Genomic DNA, 26,001 nt, shown 5'->3' on the forward strand with positions numbered 1-26,001 from the left:
TAAAAAGAAAGGATAAGAACTATATGATCCTCTCAATAAATACAGAGAAAGCATTTGACAAAGTATAGCATCCATTCGTGATAAAAACCCTCAATAAAGTAGGGACAGAGGGAACATACCTCACAAAGGCCATATACAAAAGACCCACAGCTAATATCATCTTCAATGGGGAGAAACTGAGAGCTTTTCCCTCTACTGTCATGAAAAAGACAGATATCCACTTTTACCATTGCTATTTAACACAGTACTGGAAGTCAAAGCCACAGCAATCAGACAAGAAGAAGAAATGAAAGGCATCCAAATCAGGAAGGAAGAAGTCAAACTCACTATTCGCAGAATGCATGATACTCTGTAGAAAACCCAGAGACGTCACCAAAAAGCAGGAAAGAATATCCTGTGGAAAAAGACAGTTTCTTCAACAAATGGTGTTGGGAGAATTGGACAGTGACATGCAGAAGAATGAATCTAGACCACTTTCTTACATCATACACAAAAAATAAATTCAAAAGGGATGAAAGACCTAAATGTGAGATAGGAACCCATCAAAGTCCTAGAGGAGAACACAGGCAGCAACCTCTTTGACATTAGCCATAGCAACTTCTTCCTAGATACATCTCCAGAGGCAAGGGAAACAAAAGCAAAAGTGAACTATTAGAACTTCATCAAGATAAAAAGCTTCTTCTGCACAGCAAAGGAAACAATCAACAAACTAAAATGCAGCCTTTGGAATGACAGAAGATTTCTGTAAATATCATACCTGATAAAGGGTTAGTTAGTATCCAAAACCTCTAAAGAATTTATCAAACTCAATACCCAAAAAACAAATAATCCAGTTGAGAAATGGGCAGAAGACATGAACAGACATTTCTCCAAAGAAGACATACAAATGGCTAACAGACACAGGCAAAGATGCTCAACATCACCCATTATCAGGGAAATACAAATCAAAACCATGATGAGATATTATTTCAGACCTATGAGAATGGCTAAAATTAACAACACAGGAAACAAGAGATGTTGGTGAGGATGTGGAGAAAGGGCAGCTCTCTTACACTGTTGATGGAAATGCAAACGCCATTCTGGAGAACAGTACTACTAGGTATTTACTCAAAAGATACAAAAATAGTGATTTGAAGGGACATAGGAACCCTGATATTTAATTTTTTTTATTTTTAATTTTTTTGTCTTTTATTTTTTTTTATTGGAGTTCAATTTGACAACATACAGCATAACACCCAGTGCTCATCCCATCAAGTGCCCCCCTCAGTGCCCGTCACACACTCACCCCCACCCACCGCCCACCTCCCTTTCCACTACCCCTTGTTCGTATCCCAGAGTTAGGAGTCTCTCATGTTCTGTCTCCCTCTCTGGTATTTCCTACTCATTTTCTCTCCTTTCCCCTTTATTCCTTTTCACTATTTTTTATATTCCCCAAATGAATGAGAACATATAATGTTTGTCCTTCTCCAATTGACTTATTTCACTCAGCATAATACCCTCCAGTTCCATCCACGTTGAAGCAAATGGAGGGTATTTGTCGTTTCTAATGGCTGAGGAATATTCCATTGTATACATAAACCACATCTTCTTTATCCACTCATCTTTCGATGGACACCGAGACTCCTTCCACAGTTTGGCTATTGTGGACATTGCTGCTAGAAACATCAGGGTGCAGGTGTCCCAGCATTTCACTGCATCTGTATCTTTGGGGTAAATCCCCAACAGTGCAATTACTGGGTCATAGGGCAGGTCTATTTTTAACTCTTTGAGGAACCTCCACACAGTTTTCCAGAGTGGCTGCACCAGTTCACATTCCCACCAACAGTGCAAGAGGGAACCCTGATCTTTAGAGCAGCATTATCAACACAAGCCAAATTACAGAAACAGCCCAAGTGTCCATCAACAGATGAATGGATAAAAAAGATGTGGGGGGTGTATGTGTGTGTAATGGAATGCTACTCAGCCATAAAAAAAGAATGAAATCTTGCCATTTGCAATGATGTGGATGGAACTAGAGTGTATATGCTAACTGAAATCAATCAGTCAGAGAAAGACACACACCATATGATTTCACTGGAATGTGAAATTTAAGAAACAAAACAGATGAACAGGGAGGAAGAGATGGTAAATCATAAAACAGACTCTTAAATATAGATAAACAACTGAGGGTTGCTGGAGGGGAGGGGAGATAGAGGAAGGCTAAATGGGTGATAAGTATTAAGGAGGGCACTTGTTGTGATAAGCACTGGGTGCTATATGTAAGTGATGAATCACTACACTATTCTATTCCTGAAACTAATATTCTATTCCTGAAACTAATATTTTACACTATATGTTAACTAAAAAGAATTTAAATAAACTTGGGGGGAAAAAAGAATCATGACCAGACAACTTCAGAGGTGAATTCTATAAACAAATTTTATGAATGAGAAAAAATTTCTATGCTTTATTCAAACTAGTAAAAGACAGTGACACTATTAGATCATTATAACTTATAGCTATGCATATAAATTATGTATGATACCAAGAGTAAAACCACTAACAAAAGTATTCAAAGAGATAATCTCAAAAGCACTATAGACAAAGCAAAATGGAATTCTTAAAAAAAAGTCCAATTAGTCCACAGGACAGCAGAAAAAAAGAAAACAGAGAAACAAAAAAATAAAAGGAAAAAACAAAAGGCAAACTTATGAACACATGAATAGTTATATGAAATATTAAACATATAAACACATCACTGAAAAGACAGACTTGTAGAGTGGATGAGGGGGAGGACCCAACTATATGCAATCTACAAGTAACTTATTTAAGATATAAAGATAAAGGTTGGTTGAATCTTAAAAGGATGGAAAAAGATATGCATGCAAAAATCTATCAAAAGAAAGCAGGTGTGGCTGTACTGATACTAGGAAAAAAGACTTCAGGGGAAAGAAAATTAGAAGGAACATTGAGAGATATCACATAATAATAAACAATAAATAAATAATGATAAAATTACATGATGCAAACCACCAAGAAGTCGTGAACATCCCATATATGCATGAATGAAACAACACAGCTGTGAAACACCAAAGCACTACCAACTGTGAGATAAGAAAAGAGAAATGACAAAGCTACAACTACAGTTGAAGGCTTCCACACCTCTGCAGTTGACAGTATAACTGGAGAGAAAATCAGTAAGGTTATAGGAGAACTTAACACCATCAGCCAACAAGATTTCATCACGTTTATACAATACACTCCACGGAGTAAGAGCAGAATACACATTCCTTTCAGAGGTCCACAGAACCTAAGCCAAGAGAAACCCCATCCCGAGATGTAAAACAAACCTCACCAAATGCACATCAACTGAGTTATGCAAACACAGTGTGGCAATGAAGGTCTTCTGGTTTTGATACTGTACTATAGTTATATAAGACATAACCACTGCAGGAAACCAGGTGACATGCATGGGACCTCTTGGTATTTCCTTGCAAAACTATAAATATTTCAAAATATAAAGGTAAAAAAATCAGTAGTGGACTTGAAATAAAAACTAGAGATTAATTTTATTTATAAATACTTGTACAAAAATCCTAAAATGTTGTCTGCATATAAAACCCAGAAGTACATTGAGAATAATAATGCACTATACCCTTACCTAGTTAAATAGATTTTTTTGTGTGGCTACCTAACACCTAAGGCTATTTTGTGGCAGATGCTAGATGAGGCTAGAGACTTCTGATGAGGTATGGCTTCTTATTCTCACAGCACTATTTCAGATGAGGAAGAGAACAAAGGTCTCTCTGAAATCTGCAGGATGGAATGCACTCTGCCATGCAAAGAGATGGGAGAAGAATATTCTGGGGAGAGACTAGTAAAAGCAAAGGTCCTGTGGTAAGAGAAAGTAGCCCTATGCATAGCCTATTCAGTAAACTGAGGGGTCAATATGGTGAAAGCAAAGTCAGGAAGGGAAAGAGAAGAAATGAAGTGGATGCAGTAGCCATAGCACATCCCATAGGGTTCTGAAGGAGTTTGATTTTATGACACACATACTGGGAAGTCACTAAGAATAGAAGTACACTGCTGACTGTCCTTACATAAGACATCATCAAGCGACATAAAGTATATTTCTGGATCACTTGAGAGTAGTTAATTCTGATACAGAAAAAAAAAAGAAGAAGAAAATGGGATGTGTGTGACATGTACAGGTAGAGAATATATGTGCTGAACACGAATGGAAATGGATGAGAGCACCAAAGGATTCAGGATTCATTAAACATGCATGAGATATCAGACCCTAAATATTCATGATACACTAAATATAAAACTAAATACAAAACCATATTTGGAAGCACCAAATATTCACTATAACCTGCAGTTTTAGTTAAGCCACACACTGGTGACATCTATTCAAGTCCTGTGTGTTCTTTGCTGAAAAACACAAATAAGAGACATAAAATCCAGCTTTGACTGTAAGTTTGTCAAAACTACAGCCAGGGACAACTGCACACATCTCAGTGTCCCTCTTCTACAGCAAATACATACTGTTGGTCTGAGATATTTTCTGTTGATGGGCCGTCTTTCTCACATTTCAACTCTGAGGAGGCTGATGCAACAGACAGGTGTGAGATATGAATACACTCTTACCTGGGACTTGGGTATATATTTCATCTTGCTTGTACTCTACTTAAAGTATGTTAATTTACCTTAGCCCTTGCTCTCACTGTGTGCTTAACTGACGCAGCAAATTGTGTGATGTGAATTTTTCTATTTGCCCTGTGATCTTTTATGTCCAATAAACTCTTGGCTGCTTTGTTTACTAGTACATTCGGAGGTGACCATTATATAAATTACACAAAGTGGGTTACACAAAGATGTGTACTGAAAACCCTACAGCAATCACTAAAAGGAAAATATTCAATTGATCCAAAAGATGGCTACAAAAGACAGAAATAAGAAAGAAGGAACAATAGAAAACTAGTAATATTATAGATTTAAATATATTACCATTGCTAATTACACTTATGAAAATGTTCTAAACGTCTCAAACGGAAAACTAATATTATAAGATTGAATAAAAAGGCAAGCCCTAAGTACATCTTCCTTCAAGAAAACACCTCTTTAAATATAAAGGCATAGATACGTTAGAAGTTAAGGGATAGAAAAGCACACCTGCCTTACTAATAACACTGATCATGGAAAGCTACAGTGATGATGGTAACCTCAGAAAAAGTAGATCTCAGGATAAATAACCTTACCAAGAAGAAAGAGCGGCATCTCCTAATGATAGAGTTCTATTCCTCAGTATCACAAATAATTTAAATTTTATTTTTACATAGAATAACAGAGCTTCAAAACAGAAAACAAAACTGATATAACTAAAAGCAAAATAGCCAAAGCCACAAGACACTCTCTTACCTTTCTCTCAATAAGTAACAGACCAGTAGCCAGAAAAATGAGTAAAGATGTAAGACTGAACAACACTAACAACTAACTTGACCTGACATTCATAGAACACTCCAGTCAACAGCAGCAGAATATACAATCTTTACAAGTATGCAGGGACCATTTACCAAAATAGACCATATACTGGGCCATAAAACAAGTCTAAAGAAATTATATAGCATGCAAATCATACAATGTATATTTTCTAGCTACAATCAAATTAAATTGAAATCATTAAAAAATATATTTAGTAAGTCCCAAATACTGCAGTTATATAAGACACTTCTAAATAATCCATGAATCAAAAAAGACATCACAAAGGAAATTAGAAATTACAGAGAACTAAATGAAAATGGAAACAAAACATCAAAATTTGTGGAACGGAACTACAGCAGTGCTTAGAGGGAAATTTATAGTATCAAATGATTATATTACAAAAACAGACAAGACATAAACCAACAACTTCAGCTTCTACCTTAAAAAATGAGAGTAAGAGCAAGAAATGAAATCCAAAGGAGAGAGAAGGATATAAGAGCAGAAATTAATGAAATAGGGGGAAAAAAAGAAAAATCAATAAAACCAAAGCTAGTTCTCAAAGCAGAAAAAATTAAGTAAAACTCGAGTGGATCAAGAAAATAAAACCTCAATTTCTCATTGCTGTTCAAATAAGCAACATCGGAAATGACGGGGCACCACTACAGATTCTTAAGACACTAAAGGGTTATGGGAATATCATAAACAACTTCATGCCAATAAATCTGACAATGTAAATGAAATATACAAATTTCCTTAAAGATATCAAGAAGAAATAAACTGAATAACATAGTGAAAATCAACTTACACTTTGAACCCATGCTATAAAGATAATTCTAGACCTAAATTGTTTCACTGGTGATTAGTAAAAATTTAAGCAGAAAATAGCACCAATTCTATTAAAAAAAAAAAAAGAATCTATTCCAAAAAACTAAAGAGAACAGAAGACGTTTCAACACATTCCTTGAGTCCAACATTTCTCTGCTATAAAAATCAGAAAAAGATTAAGAGAAAATAAAATTTCAGAGCACTATCCTTCATAGACATAGTCACAAAACTTCATAACATTTTTGCTAAATAAAAAGCCAACATTATATAAAAGAAATTAATAGAGCATAGTCACATGTAGTTTAGATCTAGGTGGCAAGTTTGGTTTAATATAAACATCAATAAATTTACTATATTAAAATAATTTTTTAAAGAACTATATGATCATTTCAACAGATGCAGAAAAAAAAACCCATCACAGTAAAATCTCAGCATATTAGGAATGAAAGAGAACTTCTCAGCCTATGAAAGGACTCTATGAAAAACATACCACACACTTCAGACATAATCCTTTCTCCCTAGGATTTGGAAAGAGCCTAGGATATCTGCTTTTACCACTCTGTACAATACTGCACTGGAGGTCCTAGCCAGTGCAAAAAGGGAAAGAAAACAAAAGGCATACAGATTGTAAAAGGAAAAATAATAGTTCTATTTATAAATGTCATGATCATTTATGTAGAAAATTCAAAAGATTCTATCATAAAGCTATTAGAAATAAAAAGTAAGTTTGGTTAGGTGGCAGGATACAAGGTCATTATGCAAAAATCAATTGTATTTTTATTTTATATTTATTTATTTTTAAATATTTTATTTATTTATTCATGAGAGACAGAGAGAGAGGCAGAGACATAGGCAGAGGGAGAAGCAGGCTCCATGCAGGGAGCCCAATGTAGGACTCAATCTGGAACCTCAGGATCATGCCCTAGGCTGAAGGCAGACACTTTATCCGTGAGCCACCCAGGTGTCCCTCAATTGTATTTTTAAATGCTAGCAATAAATAACCAGAAACAGAAGTTAAAGAATGCCACTTACAAGAGCATCAAAAATATTAAATACCTAGAATTAAATTTGAGAAAGGTTGTGTATTACCTTTCTATACAATGAAAACTACAAAACATTGCTGACAGATACCACAGAATACCCAAATAATAGAAACATACCATGTTCATGGATCAAAAGACACAGAGTTATAAAGATGTCAGTTCTCCCTCAAATCATGTACGGAGTCGATAAATCAACAGGCATTTTGGGAGAGAAATTGAAAAGCTGATACTAAAATCTATGGAAATGCAGAAGACTACACATGTAAAATAATGGAGAAGGGAAAGTCCAGAGATAGAGTCACACATAAATGATCAATTAATTTTTGACCAAAGGTATCAAAGTAATTCAACAGAGAAAAGATAATTTTTTTTCAGCAAATGGTGCTGGAACAATTGGATACCCTCAAGAAAGAAAATAAACCCAAATCTCACTTCACACCATATACTCAACTATATTTCAGATCTCAGTGTAAGAGCTAAAACTATCAGAGAGGGAGGCAAACCATCAGAGACTCTCTTAACTCTAGGGAACAAACTGAGGGTTGCTGGAGAAGTGGTGGGTGGGAGGTTGAGGTAACTGTGTGATGGGCTTTAAGGAAGGCGCTTGATATGATGAGCACTGCGTGGTATATGCAACTGATAAATCACTAAATTCAACCCTGAAATTAATAATACACTATATGTTTACTAAATGAATTTAAAAACAAAAAAAAAAACAAAGTAAAAGAAAGCACATGATCAAATTTTATGAACTTGGTTTTGGCAAGTATTTGTTAAGTAGGATACAAAGAAGTATCTAGTATTAAAAATAAAACTACTTGAACTTCATCAAAATTGAAAACTTTCAGTCTTCAGAAACTTTAAGTATTCAGAACACTACCATGAAAATAAAAAAACAAAACACACTGCCATAAAAATACTCAGAATATACAGCTGACAAAGTACTTGTAGGTAGATATAAAAAAGAACTCTTACAACTCAGTAACAAGAAAACAAACAATAAAAACAAAGGGCAGAAGATTTGAATACATACATATACAGATGGAAAATAAGCCCAACAAAAGTAATAATCAGGGGAATACAAATTAAGCCACACTGATATGCTACTACAAATCCATTAGAACGTCTAAAACAAAAAAAGATTAATCATACCAAGTGTTAATGAAAATGTGGAATAACCACAACTCTCATCTCCTTAGCAATGGGAATTTAAAAGAGTAAGCCATGTTCCAAAATGGCTTTGCAGTTTCTTAAAAGGTTAAACATTACCTATTCTATATGCCACCTACTCCATTCCTAGGCATTTACAGTGTTTCCACACAAAAACTTATAGACCAATATTCATAGCATTATTCATAATAGTCCCAAAGTGGAAACAACCCAAATGTCCATCTACAGATGAATGGATCGCTAAACTGCAGTATATCCATGCAATGGATAAAGAGTTTCCACGCAATGTGAAGAGTTCAAATGGTACAGAAATGTCTAACATAGAATGTTATCTTCCATAATATCACACCACACAGCTTACTGCATATTCTTATTCTTTGCAATGGAACAATACTCAGCAACAAAAACAAATGAACTACTGATATGTACTACATCACTAATGAATTCAAAATAAGTTTGCCCAGTGAAAGAAGGAGTCCATTAAAAAAAAAAAAGTTCATATCTTATTACTCATCTATATAAAATTCTATATGCAAAACTATCATGTGAAAGCTAATTTAGAGGGGCTGAAAGCCAATTAATAGTTGCCTGGGACAAGAAAGGCATCTAGAGAGATGGATTACAAATAAGAATGGAAATTTTAGGGGGATGTTGGAAATGTTCATTATCCTAATCACACATACATATGTAAAAACCCATCAAATTATGCATTCTAAATACATACAGCATATTGTATGCCCATAGACAGTAAACAATAAGTGGAGATCCAGTGAGTGAATGAGAAATATATTTCAAGTCACCATAATGACAATTACAACAGCAAACAGTGTCGGAACAACTCAGTGATAGAGAAAAGGAGGTGTGGGGAAGAGAAAAGCTGGATTTGAACTCATTCCATACAACAAAGTTATCGTAGGGCAAAGATTTAAAATGTAATCATGACACTATAAATGGACAGAATACAAGATTAATATCATATAAACTTGTTGAGGAGAAGTCCTTGCCCAAGCATGCTGAAAAACATAGAAGCTTTAAATAAAAAATAAAATAAAATATAAAAGAGGGGTGCCTGGGTGGCTTAGCTGGTAAAGTGCCTGCCTTTAGCTCTGGTAGTAATTCCTGGGTCTATCCCCCTCCATGGAGCTCCCCGCTCAGTGAGGAGTCGGCTTCTCCCTCTGTCCCTCCCCCTGCTTGTGCTAGCCTGGGCTCTCTGCCTTTCTCTTTCTCTCTCTCAAATAAATAAATAAATAAAATCTTTTTTAAAAAGATGTATTTGACAGATATCAAAAAGCAAACTGGTCGAAAAAACAACTGACAAGTGAATGATACCCATTGTAAGTATGGCACAGTTGGTACTATTTTATACTACTGCTATGTGAGAAATTTTATATTAACACTTTTGAGAGTAATATAAAATACAAAAGATGCATATACTTTGGCACACTAATTCAACTGTTAAAAATTTAGAGAAACTCACAGAGATACAAAGATATGGCAAAGATATTCTTCTGTTGGTGTTGCTCATATTAGCAAAAAAGGTAAAGGGAAAAAAACTTTAAGTATTCATCAGTGAAGATTGGCTAAATAAATGGTGTTAATAATGAAATATTATATGGCCATGAGAGACTAAATAATACATATGTGCACATGCACACGCGCGCGCACGCACACACACACACACACACAGGTGTTGTGGACACTATACAGTAAGGCAGATACAAAATAGAATATTTATTATGGTTCTGTTTTATACTTTAAAAAGATACAGATATAATACATGGGTGGAAGATAAGAATATGAATTAAGCTGTGCAGTGCAATGTGATACTATAGAAGATCTTTACATTCTATGTTAGACATTTTTTTTTAAGATTTTATTTTTATTATTTAACAAAGTAAGCAAGTACACAAGAAGGGGGAGTGACAGGCAGAGGGAGGAGAGAAAAGCGGATTCCTTGCAGAGCAAAAAGCCCAACTCAAGGCTCTATCCCAGGACCCAGAGATCATGACCTGAACAGAAGGCAGATGCTTAACTGACTGATTCATCCAGAGGCCCCCATGTTAGACATTTTTGTACCATTTGAACTCTTTACAAGTAGGCACTGATTTTGTTACCAGAGATAAATAAATCTAAAAATCCTATGTAATAATTTGCCCTTACTGGCTTCTTCTCACAGTCTTTCTCCAATTTGGTACCTTTAATAAATCCAAAATGCAATTTCACTTGCTAGTGCTATTTAAAAAGCTTTCCTTTCCCCATAAATCTGTAAACTGCTTCAGTCCATCAGCTTTCCTAGCTCAGTCTGAAAATCCTTTGCAGCTCTGGGTAAGCATATAAATTCTGCTTTTTCTTGCTCATCCAAGAAAACAAACACAAAAGAGCATCAAAAGCAAATGCTAATAGATATTTGTGGCTTTAATTGAAACTAGTAACTTTTTGCTGACATTTCTACTTTCTTAAAAAGTGAGTATTCTCAATAGTTTTGTTCATGAATAAACTTTATCGAATCCTACATTACCAAAGAAGTTTAAGAAAAAGTAACATTCAGTGGTTACATATGAAGAATGGGTAATCACTGATTTTACACTAGGTCCTTCCAGTGAGTCTTTGTATTTACCACGAGTCATTCTACTCTGTTCCCATCTATCAAAGGGGCCGAAACACAAAAGTTTTGGAGTCATGAGACTGGCAATGCCTGATGACCACAATGGGCATTTTATTTTTTAACACAGCCTGAAGCCAAAGGTGGTCAATGGCCAATGAATGGACATCCCCAGACACTCCAGAGTAAGGAAACCAGTAAAATCAAATGGTATCAACCAGCCATGAACAAAATTCAGGGGAGCTATGACCAAATTACCTTTCATGGGTACATCACTTGGCCCATCTTACTACTTCATCGTCCCCCCACCATCAAGGAGACAAAGATCGGCTGGTGACTGCAGTCTAGGGAAGAAGGATCTAAATATAACAGCCATGCCTTACCTCTCTCACTTGTTCATGAACAAATCAATACATACTGAGAGGCAAAAATCAGGAGGGAAATGTGCTCGGCACAAATAAGGTTATACACAGCAGGGTTTCTTCCCTAAGTGGAATTCACAATGTCACTGAGGATACAAGATGTAGCAAATCACCTAGTACAGCACCATCCAAAAGAAAAAGATTGCAAACCACATGTTTTAAATGTTCTGGAAGCTGCAATAAATGAAAAGATAAAATTAATTTAATGATACTTCACTTAGCCTGATGTAGCCAAAATTATTATTGTTTTTTAAATTTTTATTTATTTATGATAGTCACACAGAGAGAGAGAGAGAGAGGCAGAGACACAGGCAGAGGGAGAAGCAGGCTCCATGCGCCGGGAGCCCGACGTGGGATTCGATCCCGGATCTCCAGGATCGCGCCCCGGGCCAAAGGCAGGCGCCAAACCGCTGCGCCACCCAGGGATCCCGAAAATTATTATTTTAACATATAATCAATACAAGAAAATTAATCACCCACTTAACACTTTTTTTTTTTTTGAAATCTGGTATTTGACACTTAGAACACAACTCAATTCAATGCTCTGCGTGGCTACTGGTTACCACACTGAGAAGTACAGTGTGCCCTAGTTTACCCTCTGTTTGCAAGTCTAATTCCATAACCAATTAGGAGTAAAAACCAAAAACTCTAAAAGCTACACCCTTGTGAAGTATATATCACTTGTCTGTTTCTATGCTTTTTAACTAGACCGTCTCCTCAGAGAGAAGGGAGAAGGAATACTGTTTCCTCAAAGTGAAGCCCAGGGCCTAGGGCAGAACTAACTAGAAAGAAGAATGATGATAAAACTCAGGATTCCACCGGCTCAGGAGAGGCCATATGTAACACATTCCCAATATGTACCCTTGTAACTGGCCAGAGATATCTTAAGCTCTACTTTAGCATTTTTTGCAGTGGACCTAATATGTGGTTTTTATCTTAATAAAGTCCATCTTCCTTGAAACCAGTTGGGCTAATTATGCAGAAACTAGTTATGCTTTATGCCACGTTTGCTGATACAAGTTTATTTTGTTTAGCTTCGACCCATTTATTCGGCTAACCAGGTAACAGGATACTGAGCAGATCAGTCATTTGTTCAGTAGCTATACGGGCAACTTCATTCAATCTGGCATCAATAGATTACGCTCCATCCCTAGAGAGCTGTTTTACAAATACAAATTGATGACATAAGCTACCAAGAACAGATCTATGCATATCTATTTCCTCCCCCTCACATACACACACACAAAACCCACCTCAAAGCACATATTCTAATGACAGTATGTGAGTAGTGTGTAAAGTCATCTTTATACAACAGCAGTTGGGTTATACAGCTCCATTCTGCGAACTACAGAAATCCTGAATAGGTATTCACATAGATTAAAGAAACAGATTTCTCTTATATCAAGTACTCTGTATAACTTTGAAAGGCTCTTCCTAAGTCAAGCATTTTGAAATTTTAATGGAATCTTGTTTTCTACTTTAGAAATTCACACCCATGTGCACAGCAGAATTATATTAATGGCATATTGGACACAAGTGTGCAGATTCTTAATCTTATAAAGAACTTGTCTTTTTCACATACCTAAAAGAACCAATTCACATCAGATGGGTTGCAACTAGAAAAGAGCAAAGTAATTTTAAAAGCCTGATGAATGCTCAGGACTGAAAACATTCCTTAAATGTAATGTGGCTGCCAGTCTGTACTATGTTGGTGTCTCCATGATTAAATCCTTCAGGCTCCGAGGGTCCATAAAGAGACTCTTTTCTAAAGATACCATTGACTTGAAAGATTTACTCAAGCCTGCTTCGGCTGCTATCCTCAAGATTGTTAAAACAATATAATTGTCAAACTAGTGTATTGCTAATCCCATTTTTATTGTTAACATTTGCCATCCAAATTGCTCTTTAATTGTTTGTTTTGGAACAGACACATAAAATATCATGACAGCAATATTTTGGCACATATTGGAAAATCTGCCATGAATAAAGATTATTTTCCAATAAAATACAGTTTGCCTATATTACTTGGTATCAAAATGATTTACTGAAGTAGGCCAAAGCATAAACCACTAAAATAAAATGAAGAGAGATTAGAGTTATAGCAAAATCCAAAGGCTGATTCATCCAAATTCATACTTAAGACACATTTAAAAGCAACTTCTACACTTTGGAAAGTGGCAAAGGGGGAAGAAGAATGCCTTCTATCCTGCTCCACAGGCAACTCTGCACTCCCAACCAAGCCACTGGGTCCTTCTGATGGTTCCCATTCTTGGGAACCTGCATTTGTAACACAGATTCAGACTGCCTCAGCATGCTAGACCTGAAGACTGTGCAGAGGAATCCATTCAGCTTAACCCAGCACACACTGCCTGAGCCTCCAGACTCCACCCAACACATTTGCCTTGCAAGGTGAAGGAAAAGGCAGTGCCCTCAACCAAGTGGGCCCTGCCAGGGAAGCTGCTGTGACAGTTCCTTTTTTATAAGCAATCAGCTAACCTGGCTTTCCTCATCACTTGGCCTGCCAAGAGCTGGGACACTTGCCACTCGGTCTCAGGATTAAAACCATTCTGCTTGCTTCTGGCCTGAATGTGGTGTTAGAACTCCTGGGCCCTTGGATCAAACCTCTGAGACCAGCCCTGTGTTTTATGTCCCTCGCCCTATGGCTGATTTCAAAAGCCTCACTGATGGAGATTTCCAGAGAACTCACAGAATCCAGCCCTCAACCAGTCTCAAGTTTTCAATATAATCCCAGGACCCTAAGCCTGATTCTCTATGAGTCCCAACGTCTGGCTGAGCAGCCTAACCTCCTCAGTACACACAGCCCCTGAGCTAGAGGCTCAAAAAGATTTTTAAGTGGAAGATACTATCTGATTTTGAAAAGCATCAATTATTCACAAAGCCAAACAAATATGAAACCACCACAATATAAAGCCTGTAGGATCCATGCCCAAACTATGCTCCAGCCTCACTCCCTGCAATTCTCCATGGTCTCTGGTCCAGGCACATCTAAGAACTCACCATCCCCCATGCTGGAATGCCCATTCTCCTCATGGCAATTCTCTCAAGGCCACATTCAAAGGTTACTTCTTTTGGGAGACTCCTTTCCTTGCAGTGAGCAGGGGCTCCCTCCCACTCCTGGAGTCCACAGCATTCTTAACCTCCTTCTCTGAAGCTCCCACACCACTCCTGTCCAATTATGTGCTTGTACATCGCTCTTCCTGCATGATGAATCCAGGGGGCCAGTTAGCTATCCAGACAGGAGGGAGCACTGTGCCTTCTGAAGAGGCGGTTATGACTAGAGATTTTTTTTTATATATAATAAAAACTACTTTCAGTTGGTTATGTCTTTAACAAGTTGTTCTGTTTTTTAATTTTTAGTATAGTTGACACACAGTGTTAGTTTCAGGTGTACAACACAGTGATTTGACCAATCTATACATTATCCTCTGCTCTTCACCATACAATGACAATGCAATGCCACGGACTATATTCCTTATGCTGTCGGTGCCTTTTATTCTCATGACTTTTTCATTCCATAATTGGAAGCCCATACCACCCACATCCCTTTACCCATTTTGCCCATCCTCCTCAACCCTGGCAACTATCAGTTTGTCTTCTGTATTTATAGATCTGATTTGGCTTTTTGTCTATTTGTTTTCTAGATTCCACAAAGAAGTGAAATCATGTGATCTTTGTCTTTCTCTAACTTATCTCACTTAACATAATATTGTCTAGACCCCACCCATGTTGTTGCAAATGGCAAGATCTTATCCTTTCTATAGTTAATATTCCTGTGTGTGTGTGTTTATATATGTTCATCATCCATTCATCTATCACTAGGGTTGCTTCCATATCCTGGCTACTGTATAACGCTTGGATAAACGTAGGGATGCATGTATCTTTTCAAAGTGTTTTCTTTTTCTTTGGGTAAATTCCAATTAGTGGAATTACTGGATCATATGGTATTTCTATTGTTAATTTTTTGAGGAATCTCTATACTGTTTTCCACAGTGGCTGCATCAATTTACATTTCTACCGAGTGCATGAAGGTTCTGTTTTCTCCACATCCTTGCCAACACTTGTTATTTCTTTTCATTCTCGCTGTTCTGACAGGTGTGAGGTGGTATTTCATTGTGGTTTTCACTCGCATTTCCCTGATTATTAATGATGTTGAGCATCTTTTCACGTGTCTGTTGGCCATCTGTATGTCTTCTGTGGAGAAATGTCTGCTCAGGTCTTCTCCTCATTTTTTTAATTGGATTGTTTGGGTTTTTGGTGTTGAGTTGTATGGGTTCTTTACATATTTTGAGTATTAACCGCTTACCAGATATATGTTTTCAGATGTACTCTCCCTTTCAGTAGCTTTGTCTTTCTGTTTTGTTGGTGGTTTCTTTTGCTGTGCAAAGCTTTTTATTTTGGTACAGTCCCAGTAGTTTATTTTTGCTTTTGTTTCACTTGCCTGATAAGACATATCTAGAAAAATGTTGCTATGGCTGATGTCAAAGAAATTAGTGCCTGTGTTCTAAGACTTTTGTGGTTTCAAGTCTCACAGGTCTTGATTCCATTTTATTTTTGTGTATGGTGTGAGAAAGTAGTCCAGTTTCATTCTTTTGCATGTAGCTGTCCAGTTCTCCCAACGCCATTCACTGAAGAGATTGTTTCTTTCCCACTGTATGTTCTTGCCTCCTTTGTCATAGATTGACCATAAGAGTATCCTTATAGGAAGCTCTATAAGGGCTTCCTATTCTGTTCCATCAGTACTGTCTGTCTATTCTTAGGTCAGTACCATACTGTTCTAATCACTATAGCTCTGTACAGTATCTTGACCAGTTTGATCCATACTTAAAGTTCTTTGCTCTACATGCTTAAGGTTTGCACATGGTTATTTTTATATAAATAGGATATCAAATTCACAGTTCTGCTTCTTACAGCTTCACTTCCCTCCAGGCCTACAGAAAAGACAGAAGCTGCCTGCAATTCCTACCCATCAGATGAGAAACATTTACTTTCTTACTGCAAAACATGTAAGAAAGAATGCACTGCTGGTAAGAGAACATTCTTTGAGGAACTCTAGAAAAGGAGGAAGTTATAAAGCCCATATCAGGCTTTAAGTACATCAAAAGAAGCTGGAAAACAGTTATGGGCTAAGAGGAGAGAAAAAAAGTCATCAGGAGATCACAATGGACCACCAGCTTTTGCTTTTTTTAATGGGTGGCTAGAAAACAAGCAGTAGCCAATATGCAGGACCCCGAACAATCTTTTCATTATGTCTTTTCTGATCAAACTGCTGCCAAGAAGCTGCTACATGTATGTAGATACCACATAGGGCCTTGAGCATAGGAACCAAACCTAACTGAAGTATATACTGTATTTCCCTGAAACTAGGAATCCTTCAGTTCTAAGATGCATCATTATTTTATTAAGCCCTAAGAAAGAAAAATGCTGCCAATTAAACTATGACATGATTTCTTGTTACTCAGAAAGTTCATTTTATTTTTATTGAAAGAGCCCTTTTAGACATATTCAGACATATATTTTTATAATGCATCACTCTTGGGTATTTATAAAAAGAAAAAGAAAAGTGAAATGAATCAGTTAAGGCAATGACAAGCAGGTCACCTGGCTGAAAGCAATTGTAAAATGCCAGTGATTTGAAAAGTACATCCCAGTTTCAGAAATGGTAAAATCTGAAAAAAAAAAAAAAAAAAAAGTGCATCACAGAATTACTAAAATGCTGTTTCATGCCTTGCTCAGTGACAAAAATTTAGAAAGGACAAGGTAATTGTTCACAGGATAACAGATTCAATTGATTAAAAAATGTATTTATACAGAGGGGAAAGTTGAGATTATTCAACTCAAGAAAGACAAAAGAAGAAAAGGGATTTAATAATGTTCTTCAAGGACACCAAAGATTTGTTCCCAAAAGCAGTGATTTCCAACTGTTTTATTAACTTTTTTTTTTTTTTTTGCAGCAGGACCTTTTTAAAAAAAATTTTATCCTACAAGAAACTTGAGTGTCGAGCTGTTCTGGTTAGAGGGCAAGTATCATCCCAGTCATGCCTGGGAGGTCATAGGGCTCAGGACTGGCTGAGATCCTCACCTGGAGAGTAGTTGTCACCTCTACCCACTCTCTCTGACAGCTCCAACACATGACAAAGGTCTATATCATGGCATTAACCAATTAAATTAAACATTTACCATGGTTTGTAAAATATGAAGGTAGTCATTATACAAAGATTAATGAAGCACAGAGGAATCTTGGTAACCCTCAAGAAGGAATTTCCTATATGCAGATTTGAGACTCCAAGGTGATTGCCAAAGGTAGGATGAGAATTTTTCATCAGTTATAAAAGGAGCTGTACTGACCTGAATAGGTTAAAAACACCCCGACACAGCAAGGGGCCCCCTCTTAAGGCCTGTTCTAGCTCAAGTGCTCTCCATGTCTTCAGCACTGGTCTCTACAAATGCAAGCCTGATGTGGCTGGGTTTGGCCAGCTTTCACTCTTGCCCCATGCCCAACCAATCCCAAACCAGGCAGTTTACTGTACCCACTGTCCTCTAAAACAAATGCAATGTCACAAGTCACATATACCCTATGAAAACGGGGAGACACACAGGCCACTTGGCAAAGCTGAAAATCCCTATCAGATAGCTCTCCAACTCCATGTGTCTTCCTCTCATTTTCTCTATTTCTTCTTCTGATACTGCTCATAAAATTCCCTTACTATTTGAAGCAATTCAATCCAGGCTCAAACCTTGCACATTTCACCAGCACAGCAGCTCTGTGTCATCTTGTTGTCACCAGAGCATGCCTTGGGAATACCACCCACCCCCACCCCTGCATCCATCCAAACCATATAGCTCTGCAAACCCAACCCACACTCCTGGAAGGAAAAGATTCACCTGCACCATTTAGCCATATCAACACACAAGCAACCTGTAGATTAATAATATTTCAGGATGATTAAGTAAAGCTAATTTTCCATGGGTACAATTATCAGACTAGGGTTACTGCTCCACTGAAGACCAACGTAGGTTAGGCCAATCTGGCTGGGGAAGTGTCCCCTCCTCTGTCCCTTGTGCTCTAAGTTAGCTATATACAGAAAGCTTTTAGTGAAGGGAAATAGCTGACCCAGGTACAAGAGAACAGTTCTTCAGCTAAGGGCACTCTGTTGCTTTAAATACCAACTTAATTTCTAGCCTACTTCTCAAACCTGCCTTTGCTATAAGCAGGGATTCATCAGAAGGGAGAAAAGTCAACTCTGCAATCCCATTTTACCCTCTATACATAGGAACCATAGAAGAAAGGTTTTCTTTAACAGACGGTTTTCAATTGCATAGCATTCTATACATAGGGGAAAAAATGATGTATGGAAGTTAAGCTCTTCTACATTCTAAAGAACATAACTTTCTGACCATAAGCACAAAACTGCTGATGTGACCCAGTGACTACCAAGTCAGAGGGCTTCATCAGAAAATTCATACTGAAGTGCAGCAGTCATCCTTCTGCCCTTCTGCACAAACCAACCTCAGATAAAGAGTTTGTGAAAAGAGGGCAGGCCATTAAACAGTGTTTCTATACAATTTCAGAGCTGGATGAGAGCTCAGATAGAGAAACAGGGACCTGATAAGGTGAAGTAAGATGATAAAGGGCACAGAATCCTTCTGGATAGAGTTAGGGTTAGAACCCAACCCCACAACATGGTCAAAACCTTAAAGTTTTTTAAGTGTCACTTGAATTCCAGATACACATTTCCCTTCTTACCAGAATTACTTCAAAAATGAGTGGGATCAGTTTGCTCTCTTCCACAAGTCTGTTAAAAAGAAATAAAAAGATAACCACACATTAGATAACTCTTTAAACTACCCTGATCAAGGAGCACCGCAGCCCCATGTTTTATTACTTAAATTCTGTGAACTAAAAACCAGATGATTAAATACTCATTTTTAATACACTGAACTACATCTATTAAATACAAGAAATATGGGGCTCTTTCAAGTGACTATTAGCTTAGCCTTACTGATCTGTAGCAAGTATAATCTTAAGTAGATTGACATTTATAAATGTAAAAATTAATTAAAATTCACAATTATTATAAAGACTATGAGACTAGACAATGCCAGCTGAAATCATGTGACCAGCCTTCACTGCACAGTTAAATTAGAAGCGTGCCACACTGTAATCTCTCATATATGCCTCATTAGCTATCTTCTCAGTATTAATGAATGAATGTAAAATGATTTCTAATCTTTTATATTTTTAAAAAAACAGTAGACCCCAATCACCCAATAGACTTTGGGAACTTTCTCTCATCCACATTAGTTATGAATTATTATTTATTGTGACAGAAGATTGTTTTCATCCAACTTAAGAGAAAATAGCCTCAACAATTCTTACTAAAAACAATACTTCAGTCCCTAGATATCCTTTCAGTCCAGGGCAGTAAACCTTTTTCTGTAAAGGGTCAGATGGCAAAGATTTTAGGCTTTCCTGGGCTACACAGTCTCTACAGCAACCACTTAACTCTGTCACTACCTTGTAAAAGCAGGCATAAATAATACATAATTGAAAAGCATGGCAGTGGTTCTAATAAAATTTTATTTACAAAATCAAGGATGTGCTATATCTGACCCATAAGTTATAATTTGCTGATTCCTGGTCTGTTTTAAAAATAAATCAGATTCCTTCATTTTATTAGCATTTACTTTGTATGATAAACAATAGCACTTAAGCATGCTGCCTTCATTGCGGGTATGTACAGTTTGTCTATTTCACAGAAAATGCCAGATGGATAGGAAGGGAATTTGTCATCGGGCCTCTCTAGAGCTTGTTTGTCTATGATAATACACTGATAAAAGAAAAGCCTATGAGACTTGCCAAAAATAGATCACAGTGTTAATAAATATGTGTTAAGAGAAAGTGAGGTATGGCAAGAAGTCTCAAAGACTGCAGGGAGTGCTTAGAAAGCCCCTCAGTATCTAGCAGAAATAAATATGATTATTTCTGTAGTTCCAATATATTAGGGGATAAGGTTTTGACTACAAATATTAAATTTATTTACAGTCTCTCACTTTCCTGGGCAACTTGAAGGTTCAAATGAGAGGCTGAAGCTCCTTACACCACAGGCCTAGGGCAGGACCAGAAAAGTACAGACTAAAAACATAGTACAAGCTCAGGCCAGCACATTCCCAGTCATCTTCCTCAGCTCCCAAGATGTTGACCATCTCTTTCCCTAAATTGGCTCTCTAAAATTTTACGATATATACTCTTACTAGGTCCGGACGGAAATGACATCTGAGAGTTGCCCTAGTTCTTGGCACCCCAGCCAAGAAAGTTCCCAGGACATGGGCTCCACTTCTTCTCCCATGGTACCTAGAAATGAGAGCTGCTTCTTCTACACTCTCCCTCAACATTCAGATCCAGAAGCACCCACTCACAACACCAGCACCCTCGTGACAGTATTTTTAAATAAACTCTACTGCTAGGACATGACTGTAGAAACTTCTATAATTCATTCTTATGAATTACAACTAATCCTTATCCAGGGCTTCTGCATGATGAGCAGGCTGGCTTGGACTACCTCTTCAGGCCCCTTCAACTCTCAGCTCTAGCATGCCAGGCTTCACAATTTTCTAAAACTGTGAATGTCCTTTGACAGGACATAATTCAGAACTACATCTGGTAAATGAAAAGGGAACTCGAGCTAAGTAAAAGCAATTTCAGTTAAAAAAAAAAAACAGCATTTCTATGACATTTTCAATGATTCATAAACTAAGTGCAAATTCAAAAACCAAACAAACCAACCTCTAAAGCAAGTATGGTACAAGGACAACTGCAAATGTTTACAATGAGTTAAGGCAGTGTTTTTTCAGACTGGGAAATGACCAATAAGTGCACAATGACATGAATTCACTGGGTATTGACTAGCATTTTCTTAATTAAAATAATGAAATAGAGAATATCCAAAACTGTCCTGTCACACGCAGTATGGTTCCACGACATTTTTGTTTTGGTTTTAGGTTTATAGATTCATACTGGGTGCTGATATAAAATGCATTTTTCTTACATGGGTCAAAGATATCTGAAATCCCCAATTTTAGATTGCTTTGGAGACAATATTTGCCTTCAATATGCTCTTAAACTTTGATTTTTAAAAATCTCTCTCCTTCTTTTAACCACCTCCTCTCATACCACAGTTGGCCCAATTAGTGGCTCGGGTTTCCGATGATCAAACCCTTGATGTGCTCTGAGTAACAGAACAATCTTCTCAGAGCTCTCTTCCTTTGATTTGTACTCTGGAGAGCAGCCCCAGTGCTCAGGCCTCTGTAGAGCAGGGAGGACAAGGCTTACCTCCAAAGAAAGCTGATGTGGCTGAGTCTCAGGGAATTATTCAGGCAGTAAGTCTTAAATTATTGGAGTAGACTTTTGCAAAAGACTATCTTATTTTTGGGCTCTCTTCAGTGGCTGGCCACCATGATTTTAAATCACCAGCATCATTTTACTACATCAGCCTGTTATACCCTACACTCTAAAATAATATAAAATGTCTACGTGTTTATGGACAGCCTGAGGACAAGAAGTAAAAAGATTTATCTGGATTTTTCTGGATTTTTTTTTTTAAACCAAAACCAACAAGAGACCTTTCTGAAATTATCCCTCAACTTCAAAGGACTATGAAGATATTAACTACATCACAGTATACTATTCTTTGTTAGCCATCTAAGCACACTGTTTTTAAGTAATTCCAGATGGAAACTGAAATACCCTGCACTCCCCAACATAGGACCACTTGACATTTGGCAGGAGGGGGTCTTGATTTTTTCTTTCCTTTAATGATACAATTTAATAATCGATTGTATGCTGCTAAGGAGTCTTCCTTACAAAATTTTGATTCATAAGATTCACTGGGATTTTATATATCTGTGGTTTATATTATTAACAAAAAGGGTGTTGTTTGAATTAGAATTGAATACACTTAGAAATGTCTTTAGGAGACATTATTGGCATTCTAACTCCCTCCTGTGCCTAAAGTAATCGTTGCTCTCAGTGTTGGGAAACTTCTTTTTTAAGATTTTTTAAACAATTATTTATTTGAAAGAGAGAACAAGTACCAGTGAGTAGAACGGGGTCGGAGACAAGGAGCAGAGGGAGAGGGAGAAGCGGGCTCCCCACTGAGCAGGAAGCAGGACAAGGAGTTCTGGTCCCAGGATCCCCGGATAATAACCTGAGCTGAAGGCAGATGCTTAGCCGACTGAGCCACCCAAGTGCCCCAGTGTTGGGAAACTTTCTAAAAGTTTTATTTACTGATGCTTCATAATTCAGTCTAAATATAAAGTATATCTAGTGACAGATACAAATAACTAGATGCAATTTAGGTAGGAAAAGTAGGAACAGGGAGATTCCTCTGTTTCTGTTCAGAAGTGAGTTGGGCTTCATTTCAAACCACTGTTAACATTTTTTAAACTTTCCTTTGAAACATAAAGACTATCTTGAGTTGAACCAAGAATAAGAATTAAAAATAACTAAATAAAATGCTACCATACTGCTATTTATTCAGGGAAAAGAGGAGCCAGGAGGAGGTACAGGGAGGGAAAGGAAAGTCTCTGCCTGCCTTGGGCTCAGGTTTGGAAGACAAGGAAAGCAGCCCCAACAGTGATTAAATGGGTCTAAGGAGACACCAGGTTTGGTCATGGCACTGCAGTGTCAGGTTTGCTTGCCTGCTTCTGGTTTTTACCTGCCCATGTAGCAAGCAAGCACCAGAAACCAAGATCCTCCATCTCCACAGTCAGCCCTATCCATTGGGGACACTGTTCATCCCTCCAAAGGGCTTCTCCATCTACTGTCCCTGCATTTCAACAATTCATGTTGTCATATAAATCTTACTTAGCCCTGGAGATTTTTTTTCCTGAAATCTATCTCAGCACTCAAACTATTACTAACCCTATTAAGTATTTGCCATGGGCTAATCTTATAAACTCAAAATCCATACCTTCAAACTTGGGAGTCAAATAGCTTAAGAGACTCTGAAGACTGTACAAACAGAAGTAAGTTCTAGCAGAGATAACAGGTGATAAGGGAACCAATCCGGAGAAAAACCAACAAGCCTAGACCAGGAAGAAGAGGTGTTCACAAGCGTTGAAAGAATTGGCCCTATACTGAGAGGGTGAGCAGGGGGAATGGCACAGCCTGAGAAGTAAAAGGATGACGTGAAAGATGGAGCAGAATGATGTAACCTTGGACGCCATACCAAGAAGTCTAGGTTTTACCCACAGGTTACAGGGATCTGATGAAAGATTTTAAGCAGAGAATGACACAGTAGGATTTACTGTTCAAGCTCCAATCAGACAGTAATGTGTAAAATGAGCAGGGGAAGGAGTACAGTCCAGAACATTCCTACTCAAAGGATGGTCTGCAGACCAGAACCAGCCTGCACACTCTCACAGGTCTGTGACAAGACAACTACCCAAACTGGAAAGATTGTTTCTGTCTGTTGGGTCTGATGATAAGAAATTTGAACTTTGCAGCAGTTTAAAACATGACTCCACCAAAATATGATGAAACATGGGATATTTGCATATAGCTGCAAAATAGTTCCCCACAAAGAAATTTACAGTGGAGAAACATGGCAGACACCATCTTAACCAAGGGAGCATGTTTCACATCACCAGAAATAAGACAATGACATCACACACACCCTGATATCATGCACTGAGGAGGACACACCATTGCTTTGGAGGTACTTTTGCCAAAACTACAAACCTCAATCTAATCATGAAAAAAAAAAACCACCAAACTCAAATTGAGCGGCATCTTACAAAGTAACTACCCAGTGCACTTCAACAGTGTTAATGCTATAAAAGGCAAGGGAAGAATGAGGAGCTGTCCCTAACTCAGAGGGATTCCTATTAGGTAAGAAGACTAAATGCAGTGTAGAACCCTAGATCAGACCCCAGACTAGAGAAAAGACATTAGTGGGAAAACTGACAAAATCAGAATAAGATCTGCAGCTTAGTTAATATTATTGTATCAATGTTAATTTCTTGGTTTTGATAACAAGTTGTTAACATTCGTGGAAGCAGGGTGAAAGGCATATGGAAATTCTTTGTACTACCTTTATAACTTTTCTGTAGGGATAAAATTATTTCAATATTGAAAGTTTTGGTTTTTGTTTGTTTTGGGGCTTTTTGTTTGGTTTGGTTTGGTTTTGCTTTATGGCTCCCAAATTCTTTGACTCCCCTCTCTGAGTTGTGGGATCTGTGTCATCTCTCCGTGAGGCTGGGCAGGTTTGTAATGGTTTTGACCAACAGTGTAGTGCAAAAGTGACACTGTATGACTTCTGCTTATATTCTGAGTATCTTCTTCAGATTTGACTTTTATAATATTTTATAAAAATATGTTTCCTGGTTATCTTTTGTGGCATAACAAACTATTCTAAACTTAGTGTCATAAAGCAATGACTACTTTATGATGCTAGTGAATTATTTGGGTCATGGATTTGGACAGGGCATGCTGAGGATGACCTGTCCTCATTTGCTGATGGCAGCTGTGAAGATACAAAGGTTGGCGTTGGCTAGAACAGTAGGGGGGCTGGAGGCATCTGCAGACTTTTTTATTTATTTAAATTCAACTAGCCAACATATAATACATCATTAGTTTCAGATGTGGAGTTCAGTAATTCATCAGTTGATCTGTAGGTTTCTTTGCTCACATGTCATATGGGGTGACTCAGAAAAGGCTCAATTAATTCTGCCCAGAGACCACCTGCTGCCACCCTCTCCAAATGGCCTGGCCTCTCAAGCATAGCAGCTGGGTGCCAAGAGGGAGCATTCCTAGACAACCAGGTGGAAACTGCCTGGGCTTTTCACCCTCAGCCTTGGGACACACAGTATCACTTCCACTGCATTCTAAATGGCTAACAAGCCAGTCTTTAAGGTCAGCTCAGCCTGGAGTGGAGGAGAAACAGTCATCTCCTGATGGGGAAGTAGACAAAGAGCATGAAGGATGGGAGATTTTTTTGTAATCATTTTTTGTAAGACTCAATCTGCCACAGCACTGGTCCACAGCACAATGAAATTTTAAAAACTGTTTCTTCTCCACAGTTAGTGTAAGTTAGTTTAGAACCAGAGAGACTGGTTAACAGTTAATAGTAACAGTTAATAGGCTACTACAGCAATCCAAAGGAGTCATAACTCAGGCCTCATATTTGTTTTCTATTGCTGAATAACAAATTAGCACAAACTCAGTGTTGTGAAGTGATACCCATTCCTTCATTAATTCAAAGTCCTGTTGGTCAGAAATCTAGCTCTGCATGGCTGGGTTACCTGCTCAGAGGACCATAAATCTGGAACTAAGGTGTCAGTGATGCCAACTTCCTCTTTGGAGGCTGGGTGACAATGGGATATGTTTTTAATCACATTCTTTTGTTGACAGAATGCAGTTCCTTGCAGCTGTAGGACTGTGGGCTGTCTTTCCTTG

At 37.6% G+C, this 26,001-nt stretch overlaps 1 protein-coding gene across 6 annotated transcripts in view; it reads right to left on the reverse strand.

Moving 5' to 3' along the window:
* Window positions 1-26,001, reverse strand: part of ULK4 (unc-51 like kinase 4) — a 593,349-nt gene that overhangs the window by 270,303 nt on the left and 297,045 nt on the right. For all 6 annotated transcript variants that reach the window (XM_049099948.1, XM_049099952.1, XM_049099949.1 and 3 more), the window contains one exon: window positions 19,291-19,339. In XM_049099948.1, the coding sequence (XP_048955905.1) occupies window positions 19,291-19,339 (49 nt within the window). The remainder of the gene's footprint in view (window positions 1-19,290; window positions 19,340-26,001) is intronic.

The sequence above is a fragment of the Canis lupus genome, chromosome 23 (genome assembly GCF_003254725.2).
Source record: "Canis lupus dingo isolate Sandy chromosome 23, ASM325472v2, whole genome shotgun sequence".
In the NCBI taxonomy this organism is placed as follows: domain Eukaryota; kingdom Metazoa; phylum Chordata; class Mammalia; order Carnivora; family Canidae; genus Canis; species Canis lupus.